This window comes from Varanus komodoensis, unplaced genomic scaffold (genome assembly GCF_004798865.1).
Source record: "Varanus komodoensis strain SLA01 unplaced genomic scaffold, ASM479886v1 scaffold5, whole genome shotgun sequence".
Lineage (NCBI taxonomy): Eukaryota > Metazoa > Chordata > Lepidosauria > Squamata > Varanidae > Varanus > Varanus komodoensis.
The window spans coordinates 11,211,142-11,222,078 of NW_025336087.1; the positions used below are offsets into that span (position 1 = coordinate 11,211,142).

Below are 10,937 nucleotides of genomic sequence, written 5' to 3' on the forward strand. Positions count from 1 at the left end.
TTTCACAATTAGGAACAAAAGTGTCTTATACCCGCTCCATATGTAAAAGTACTTTGTATGCCTTGCAGCTTTCACTTAGGTTTCCCAGAGGAAGTAGCAACTGCCAGTGATGAGTGCCTAAATTGCAGAAAGCTCTTGCCTGAGGGGCAGACACTGTGCTTGGTATAAAGCTATATTATCATGGTTCAATGTTCATGTCTTCCTCTTCCACTACTGTTTTAGTGCCTGCAGCCTCTTAATTCTAGAACAGGAAGACCAAGCATGCTCCACATATTGCCTTGCTGAATCAGGCCATCCAATATTTTGTTTCCAAGAGCAGCTACAGTCATAAACTACATAAATGCATGTTCTGAACAGAACCTAACAGAAACATTTCTAGCTACTGACTGTTCCCAAGGATAGTTGGTTCTGGAGGTGACTACAGAGGAAGAGATCCTGAACTTTTACATATAATAAACAAATACTTAACTGACGCAGCATCCAGAATTTGAGGCAACATATCAAATGTTGCTTAACTAATTAGGAACACACACCACAATGCCCTCAAATTTAATGCATATGTAAGTGGACAATTGTCAAGAAATCCAATACAGTTAAATCTAAGTTTGGTCTATGAAGCTGAGAGCAATTATTGGGATAAGCACTCCTCCTGTTCCATTCCTGCACTAGTTCTGATATTTCATTCTTGGCTTTTAGTATGCTAGAGTTCCCCATTATATTGGAACCAATGAACTCTGGCTTAATGTTAGTTGGCAAGAATATTGAAACAGGAACTTTAGCTTAACATAAGCCAGCTATAAAGCTGGGAAATACAGTTTAATCTTGGCCATTATCAAATTTTATAAGGTTAGTATGAAACACTAAGAGCTTTACTCTTACTTACACTGGTCTGATAGGCAACTACATACCACTGTTGTTCTGTATTGCCAAGTCACCTCCAGCTTATGATGACCCTATGAGCAAATGTTCTTCAAAATGTCCTGCCCAACTCATAAACGCAAGGCTATGGATTGCATTATGAAATTGATCCACCTCTTCTGCCTTTCTCTTCTTCTTCAGCCTTCGAATGTCACCAACATGTTGGTCATTTCCAGTCAGTCTTGCCTTATTATGGTATGCCCAAAGTACAACAGCTTCAATTTGGTCCTATTTGCTTTCAACAAAAGTTCTAGATGTATTTGATCTAGGACCAACTTGCTTGTCTTTTGCTTAGTCCAGGTTATTTACAAAGCTCTCCTTTAGTACTGTGTTTCAAATGCATCAATTTTCTTCCTGTCACCTATCTTCACTGTTCAGCTTTCATACCCATACATGGTGACTGGAGATACAATAATATGGATGATCTTGCCCTTGTTCTCCAGTGAAACACCCTTACACTTGATTATCTTTTCTACTTCCTTCATTGCTTCCCCTCCAAGTCTCAGTCTTCATCAAATTTCTTGGCTGTGGTCTCCCCCTTTAAAATGATAACTGAGCCAGGGTAAGTAAAATCTTTTACAATTTCATTTTCTTCATTCTTAACAGTGAAGTTTTATAATTCTTCTAGAATCAAGATTTTTTAAATTCCTTAATATTCAGCTGCAGTTCTGCTTTTTCACTTTCTTCTTTCACTTCATCAGGAGTTCCTGCAATTCCTTGCCATTTTCTGCCAGTAATATGGTATCATCTGCATATCTTAAACTAGTGATGTATCTTTTGCCAATTTTCATTCCTTCCTCTGATCCAGGACATAATTCTGTTTTCTTCTGTTTAATAATTCTGTTTCTTCATATTCTGTCCTAACAGTAGCTTCCTGTCCATGATACAGGTTACACATCAGGATAATCAAGTGCTGGGACACTCCCATTTCTTTCAAGACAATCTGTAGCTTCTCGAGATCCACACAGCTGTTGCTGTAGTCTTTAAAGTCTAGACTTGTCTTCTGAAATTCTTTAGTACCCAACGTATATTTGTGATATGATTTTGAGTGCCTCTTCCTTCAAGCACCTCTCTTTTCATGCAGGGTAATATTCTCTGTTGCAAAACCTTGAGCAGCAATTTACTTGCAAGGGAAATTAGTACAGTGGTCCTAAGGTTGCTGTACTCTTTTGCATTTCCATTGTTGAGAATCAGAATGCATATTGAAATTTTCCAGTCTATGGGCCATTGTTTTGTTTTCCATATTTGTTGGCATATTCTTGTTAGGATTTGGATGTATTCAGTCTCCACAGTTTGGATAGTTCTACTGGCATCCTATCTACTCAGAGTGCTTTATGCCTTCTAAGTGCTTTTGGACAGCTTTCAGTTCACTTTTTAATTTCTCTTCAAAGGAGTAAGTAGTCCTTTCATCTCTTCTGTTCCAGCCCTGTATACTAAAAGTTTATTTTATGTCAGCCAAGCAATAGGTGCTTTAAAGTTGGAATAAGTTTCATGTGAACCCACAATCCTTCAATGTAGTCAGCACACAGTTTCCTTTACAAGCTTCAATTCCTTCCCACATTCTAGTAAGTGTTTAGCTCATCTTCTACACAATCTTGCAATTCAATTAGTTTTATTTGTTAGAAATACTGAGCTTGCAGTAGGAGGTTCATTCAAGCCAAAGCTAATGGCAAGCCAGCTTGGGAAAATTTGATAGACACGATGGCTTATTCAAGACACTACGGAATCTAATTTCCACTGGTTCTCTAATCTTCTTTCCAAGTGACACACAGAAGTATAACCTACAGAAAGACTGGGACACATTTTATTGAGAAAGCATCTGATTCTTCCAAATAAGTGTCACCCAAAGAAATCCACCCCAATTCATTCAGCTTAGCCTCATGCTTCCCCCCACAACTCTTATAAGACAAAGGACAGTCAGGAAGGACAACCGTGATTAACATTGTGCTGTTTCCCCCATAATATTCCTTTGCCCTTCCAAGGTTAGATCTAAAAGTTTCAAGATTTGGGTTAAGCTTCTTTGATTTCCCCAAAGTGGCCTCATTGACAATACATTTTCCTTCTTTTTCTACCAGAGAAACAGTGTGAAAATACAATATACAAACACTACTGCATTTGTCCAGGCAAAAGCTGTGTAGCAGTCTGGATATAGTGAGGGGGCCCGCATTACAGTCTGTTCAGATAGATTCATCCAGTTCTAAGGAGGAGCAGAGATGGGCAAATGATTTTGCAATTTCACGGTTACCTAGTGAAGATTCTCAGATAGAGCATGAGAACCAGTCCACCTTAGAAAAAGGGGAAGATGATAGAATTCTTTGACAGTCAGTAGATAACAGGAGAAGCATTTAAAAACTGTCCAGTGTTCCCATTGTCTAGCTGTCGAGCAGCAAGAGCCATCATAAGAATGGAGCCAGAAGGTGTTCTGAAAGGGGCAGAAGAAGGGACATTTCAATTTGAACTCAGCTGTTTATGTAGGCAGATGCTTCTCCCACATTTCAAAGAAAATGCAACTTTGAGTTACACTGTTCTGTAACATGTTAAGTTTTAATAAAAGAACTATGCTTCTAAAATTTCACCCAAGTCTGCTGGAATGAAAAGAGGGAAGGAAAGACCTGCTAAAGACACTGGACTGACACACTTTCCTAAAGAAGGAAATTGCTCCAAAGTGTTTGACTAGAAGTAAACATGGTTGACTAAAATCCTGCTTTTCTCCAAGTTGGTTTGGATTCCACTCCAAGCCACTATTTGATATCATATAAGAAACTTTCAAACTTACATATACCATCCCCCAACTTCTGATTCTAGGGCAAACCTCAGTTATATGGTCTCCTTTTCTAGTCTGTCAGCAAATCAAGCTATAGTTTCCAAGTCATAAGTCAGGGAGGGAATTGTAGCATGAGGTAGAGAAAGTAGAAAAATCACAACTAGGAGCTAGATCCAGCTAGGCCTGCAAACCACGCCACTGTACTCCCTCATATTTTTGTCCTGCTTCACCCTAGCAGATAAAGTGAAGCAAAAACAAGCTCCGCAACATTTGACTGGTAGGGCGAACACAGTGATGCTAGATCCTGTTTTCCTTCCTGCCAAATTCACTCTGTGAGGGAGGAAGTTCTGTCAAGCCACATTATCCCAAGTAGTGTTTGTTAACACAGAGCTCCATTTGAAAGGGTAGCGTGTGCTTATACCTCCCATCACTCCAGGAAGGAGGAAAGACCATGCCCAAAACTCAGAGCAGAGGACTCATGCTCAGGACCAGCATTTATAATTATTCCTCCATAGAAGAATACTTAAAGAAATCATTCCATGTTTCATTTTCAGAATCATAAAGCAATTAAAATTTAGATATGCTCTTCCTTATAACAAATAGTTATTTACAAATTCAAACAATTACTAAGTTGGAACAGGACTAAAGCCTAGTATTCTAACACATTAAAATGATGCAGAGCAAATGTCTGTAAAAGAAAATACATTTAAGACAAATCCATAAATGATTTCCATTGATTAGTCACCAAGGTCATTGCAATTTCAAGATAATGTCTAAGAGATAAAGCATTAACATACAGTGGAATCATGCATAAGTTTTATATCATATATTCCAATCAATTATAACAAAAGATAGTCATGTGCATGAGTAATAGGATTTGATATAAGTTATTTCCACTTAATCTTGCTAAATTTTCTCTCCAGGTTGCAACAATTTTCTTCATCTTAGCTTAAGCAAAAGAGTCTGAGGTACTTTTTCAGGAGCCCTCTCTGAAGGAGATTAGAAGAGTAGCTACCCAGAGAAGGGCCTTTTCTGGGGAGCAGGTGAAACTAGACCAAAACCTTTTTATTTTCCCTATATTTTAGTGTTTAATGTTGTTTTAATAATTGTTTTTATTGTACATTTATATTTCATTCATGTGTACTGCCTATTATATCGCTGTCCTGAGAGCCTTGGTATTGGATGATATAGAAATGTTTTAAATAAATAGAGTTGGAAGGCACAGTGGGTCATCTATTCCAGTCCACTGTTCAATGAAGTTTGTGCCATGCAGAATGTTGTAGAAGCAGCAATTCCAAAGGATGCTAACAAACATGAACCATACTACCAATTAACTGTAATAGTGTACCCAAACCAATAGCACACATTAAGTAGCAAAGATTATTTTAATATGCGAACACAGCATGGTTCAAGTTCCAGCAAAATCTCTCTTACAGACATAGTCCCACAGCTATGGTCAGTAAAAAATCACTCAAATTCAAATGGCTTTGGAGCCTATTTTGAAATGACAGAAAGGCTGCAAATGATATTACAGGATGAAAGATGTACAATTTAGATTTTTGTGGTCAACCTCAATTAGAAGAACAAGTTTAAGATGCCCCCTCTTATGCATACCACAGCTCTATTCTTTATTCCCTGTTCCTGCGCAAATATAACTGGCTAACTTTTAATGGTCTATGGATTCTAATGAAATATTATAATGATGAGCGCTGATTGATGGCATGTTTTAAAGCAGGGGTCTCAAACTCAACTTACCTGGGGGCCGCTAGAAGTAGAGTCTGGGTGAGGCTGGGCTGCATCAAGTATTCCACCCCCGCGGTGGGGGTGGGCCGCTCTTCCCACGGCCGGCCCGGGCGCCGCCGGCGCTTTGAAGGCCGCAGGGCCCCTCCCACGTGCCCCGCCGTCCCGGCAATTGGCCCGCGGGCCGCGAGTTTGAAACCCCTGTTTTAAAGAAAGAATCTTCTGTACTTTTTCCAACTCAATAAGGTCCTTTATGAGGTAAAGTGACCAGAACTGAACACAATACTCCAAGTATGATCACACCAAAATTTGTATAAGGGAAGTAAGATTTTGGCAGTTCTATATTCTATTTCATTATTCATTAAACCTAGCATGGAGTTTGCCTTTTTCACAGCAACATTTTCATCAAGCTGTGCAGTACTACCTCAAGATCCCTTCCTTGCTCAGTCACTGCTAGTTTAGATCACATCAGCGTATACCTGTAGTTGAGTTTTGTTTTGTTTTTTTTTGCCTCAGTGGGCATCACTTTACACTTACTCATAACAAGTGTAAAGTATTCACACAAGTATTCACACAAAACAACAAGCAATCACCAGTCCTGACCACAATCCTGACAGTTACAGTTGAGCTATACAGTGACAAGTAAGTAATCAATAAAACTTTGAGAAAAATATTGCTTCAACAGTAAATCAGCATTTCCTCAAAACATATACCAAGATGACACACTTACAGAGAAAGGGCAGGCTAAATGAAAAAAAACCCTTCATTTAAAATATAGTAGTAATCAATTTTAAACATGGCTTATGTTTACTTACTTTATAAGTAATAGGAACTCATTCAGCCTGATACAACCTTGAGCTTGACTGGATGGTTTACATCCTATCTGAAAAAAGTCTAGTGTAGCATACATGAAATCACTCCAATACTACATTGACAAGTGGAATTACTACCCAGACAGATATGTTGATGCCAGTCTTTTATTATGTAGTGATTAACACAGGAACATAGGAAGCTGTCTCATAGTGGGTAGGTTTACATGTTACAACTCAAACTGGTAAATCACCATAATGTGATGCCATGACATACCAAGCAGCTACAACAAGCCCAACAGATGACTACGCTCATCATAGTTGCTTTCCTCCTTCCCCCATCCCCTTTCCTCTCATTCCTCCAGGCAGCATCCCAGGGGACACCACAGGGAGGAATGAGACTTCCCACTTTGACAGTTGTGACTGGAAGAGGAGTTTGGATCATTGCAGCTGTCAAAGAGCTCTAGTGCAGGATTCAGAGGTACCTGATCCAGTTTCAGGCACAATGGGATGCAATCAGATAGACTGTGCCTCTCAGGCATGGAAGATGCAGCACTGCTCAGTTGATTCCACCACTCCTGCCTTCCTCTCAGCACCACCCAGTTGATTGCTCCCTCTGAGAGGGGATCTGATATCCCTACCTCCTGCTTCAGAGATCTCTACTGGTCAGGCTTATCCCTTCCTTTACATCCACCTTGGAGGAAGGTTCTCTGGCAGATGCTGCACGGCGGAGACAGAATGCCTCTCTCTAAAGCAGAGGAAGTGGAAGTGGGCTTAAGCCCTTTCTTCCTGAGGCAGCACCTCCTACTTGTGTCTTCCCTCTCAGATGGGGTGGGGGGTGGGTGGGAAGGGCAATCAGCTGGGCAGTCAAGCTCTTTCCTGAAATAGGATTTCTGAGGCAAGAGTCAGAAGGAGCTGGGAATTCCTCCCACAGTTGCACAAAAAGGGGCAGCTGTCAACCTTGTTTTCTTACTAGCCACTTGGCAAAAAGTGGCAACTACTACACTTCCCAAGTAATTCTCTTATTGTGAGGCATCTACCATGATGGGTTGTGTTGTCTGAGTTCAGGCAATTGCAATCAGGTGAAACCCTAGAACAGACCATTGTCAACCATAAGTCACAAAACTGGGCTCAGGCAGCACAACAAGTAAACATGGTTTTTTAAAAATCATTGCTTGTTTGTTGTGTCATGTAAACCCACTGGACAGGTCCTTCAATCCAAGCAGCTCCCTTCAGGGTTTTCAGGCAGAGATTTTTCCTGCATTATCTAGAGATACTAAGGATGGGATCTAGCACCTTCTGCATGCAAAGTGTGTGCTCTATCATTACATTTACTGCAGCTCAGTTCACTTAACACAGAGAAGCAGGTTTTGTTTCTATTTATGCTTTTTTTCTGAAACCCACTATCTCAAAGCGCAAATAAATAAATAAATGCACGAGAAAACTAGACAGACAGATTTTGAGAGGAATGGAAAGGTGGATGGGAGCAAGCAGAAAGAATGTATCCCATTGAAATTAAGTAGTATTGCCCTTCTTAATCCTCAGTTCCTTGAAAATATCTCTCTGTTGGTATCTTTATGTGGTACTTATAACTTAAGAGCAAACATGAACTGGCATTTATTCTTTTTCTGAGGAAAAAAGACCAGAAATCGCATAAATCATCCTTTTTGTGAAGTGCACCTTCTAACATTACACCATCTGATAATCCCCAACTTTTCTGGCTCATTACGGAATTTAGAGTGAAGGTCATGAGCACTCCCACAAAATGGCTGTCATTGGGGTTTGCCTCTTTGGCCATGACCACCATTGTAGCTATTTTACAATCACAAAACACTTATTTCCCAGAACACAAACTGGTGAGTCTAAAAGGAAAGTAACTTGCTTAAGAATCCAGGAACAGGGCAGAGGTGATGTTCTGAGCTCCAAAACAGAAAACCATTCTTTAGAACCCAAATAAAGGATAGCAGTGGAGGTCTATTGTTGTACATGTGCATAAAATGTTAGGATGGCAGGGAGCCTGGAAGCCACCAAGGAATATCTACAGGCAACTATAAGCACTATCATTCTTATCAGGCTCCCTTTACTCAAGTTCTTTTTAAATCATCTCTACATTCAGAAGTCAGAATGATGGCAGTGTAGGTATTCAGGTGTCTCAATGAACAACACGACAGGCTAACTAAATATCAGTTGTTTAGGTTTTAAACCCACAGGTCCTGCTTTCTGTCATATTTTGTCAAGTGTCTAGTTGCATATGTTATATAAATCAAATACTACAAATAGAACTATGAAAATAAAGTTTCTATGCACTCAACTCCTGTTAGACCTATTTTTAAACATGCAAATACATACTAATAAGCTGGTTAAGTTGAAATCTTTCATTTAAGAATCTTACAGTGCGTTCATATAAAGAACACTTGGATTGATTACACAATCCAATTTTATCTTATGGAACTGTGTTAAGCAATATTAAGTTTTCCTAGAATACCACACTGACCCTGTATGTCACAACCACAGTCTTGCAAATAAATCTACACATCTAACCATGTGGGGTTCAACCTATGGAGATTCATATTACAATGCAATTGGTTAGCCAATTGACCATCTTAATCTTTATGTAATGACTTTTAGGATATCATGATCTTCAGAATGATCCACAACGTTGCAGACTTAAACTGGCTTAATAGTCATTACATCGTTCCATTCACCTCCAAGAACTGAAGTTTGGAGATCACCAACCGTGAATTCTGATCACCCTCACCAAGCTACTCCAATATTTTGGTGGTGTAAACCATAGTAACTGGATGGGCATAAAACAATTAGAATGATGCAGGGTGGTGGAAGAGCATATTTTGGAACTAACCATTTTGGTGGCTACTATCTATGCAAGTATTTCTACAACTTTGCCCATCTGCCTGAAATTATACATATTAACTCAAGATTTATGAGCTGCATTGCAGCTATATATACATTTATAATTATCTAAATAGGAAAGCATTGACAGTTGCTGGGGAAATAGTTAAAAATGAATATTACAAGGAATTAGTACAGCAAATACAACCAGATCCCATGAAAAAAAGCTACTCATACACCTTATACATTTCACAATCCAGGCAGTGAATCAATAAGCCCAATTCAAACAAAAACAAAGTCCCCATGAAACCCTTGAAAGAACTTGCTAGTAGGAAACTAGATGTTCTTTCATCTTGGACCAAACGATAATGGATGGGATTGCATCCTGAACCACATCTTTTTACCAATAATGCAAAATACAACAAAGGCTTAAAATACATTTAGAACAAAACAGCTATAGCCATTTTCTTTACAGAGTATTAATAAATAGCATTTAAAGATATTAGTCCTAGTTTTTGCTTGGCATTCTTTGGAAACGACAGTGAATATATTCACATTGCAGGGCTTGGGCTAGATAGAGATCAGAAAAAGATGGTGTTACGAGTAACATATCTTATCTGGTCTAGTGCCCGATGCAGAGCCTGACAACAGAGGGCAGCACGCCCTGCCACAAAAGCCTGTCGCTTTCAGCTTTTAAAAGCACCTGGACACCCCGCCTGCAAGAAGGAGGTGTGTGCGAGGGGTGCCGCTTTAACCTTTCCTTGTAAAGGAAAAAACCAGTTGCGGGACAGGAGTGGGAGTCTTCGCTTAAGAGTCCCTTCCCCAAGACAAGACGGGCTACGCAGCGAGAAGGGACGATCCGGAGGTGGATGCGGAGGCTCAAGCCCTAGCCCATAGGAAAACTGAGCTCTGCTCCGTACAAGAGAAACGCCTCGGCCGGCCCGCCGACCAGCCAATCCTGTTTCACCGGCAAAGGCCACAGCTTCAGCGAGCGAGGAGGATGCGAGAAGGGGGTGGGGCAGTGTTTGACACGCAAACTCAAGCGGGACAACTTGCAGGTGCATTTATATGACTTCAAAAAACAAGAAGCCAGCTAATCGTCCCCCTTCCCACCCGACCTGCCAGCGACACACCCGACTGGTCGGCGGCCCAGGCGTGCCAGCCCCTTCCTCGCCTCCCTTCTTTACCTTGAAAGGGTTGTTGAGGTCCGGGTCCGCGAAAGGATTGTTGTCGAAGTCCGACATGGCGAGCGAGGGCCAAGCTGGCGGGCCTTGCAGTGCGCGGGTGACGGCGGACAGCGACTCCAGCTGAGCGCCCCAAGGCGGCTGCTATCGCCCCCCCTCGTTCCCCGCCGATGTCACCGTAGGTAGATCCGGCACAGAGCCCACCCCCTTCGCAATCCAGAGCATCCTAATAGGACGCTAAGAACAACAAAATGGCCATCCGGAAGCGACGTACGATCCCGCCCGGAAGGAAGACTGTATTGAGGAGGAAAGGGAGGTTGCGAGTGGAGCGGTGGGGGCTGTAATATTTTCTCCTCTGGAAAACATGTTCCCGCTGCATTTTCTCCTTTAAAGAATCACTTTTCAGACAAGTTGTGGGGTTGTATTTGTGCCCTCTAGAAGGAGCAGTCGCCTCTAGGCAGAGAGTCTTACTTTTTCTTTTCTGTGTGGAATGGAGATTCCCCAGATCTTGTTTTCAGAAAGCTTCCGTTCTTCAGTGTTCGCGGATACTATATGAACCGCGATGTAGTTTTTTAAAATAAAATTATTCGTGTAAAATTATCTCCAGTGACATGAGACTACTTGAGGTTATGTGTAACTAAGGCTTATATTTAATTTCATTATGCATAACGG

The 10,937-nt window shown here is 40.9% G+C and overlaps 1 protein-coding gene across 3 annotated transcripts in view; it reads right to left on the minus strand.

The window, feature by feature from the left end:
* Positions 1-10,474, minus strand: part of SCAMP1 (secretory carrier membrane protein 1) — a 51,793-nt gene extending 41,319 nt beyond the window's left edge. The window contains exon 1 of one of the 3 annotated variants that reach the window (XR_006416280.1): positions 10,269-10,474. Coding sequence is in view for 1 of the 3 variants with exons in the window: in XM_044446294.1 (XP_044302229.1) it covers positions 10,269-10,325 (57 nt within the window). In the remaining 2 variants the exon portion in view is untranslated. Of the gene's footprint in view, positions 1-908; positions 1,051-10,268 lie in introns of those variants that run through there. The other 2 variants (XM_044446294.1, XM_044446295.1) reach the window with 2 other exon arrangements.
* Between the last annotated feature and the right edge of the window lie 463 nt (positions 10,475-10,937).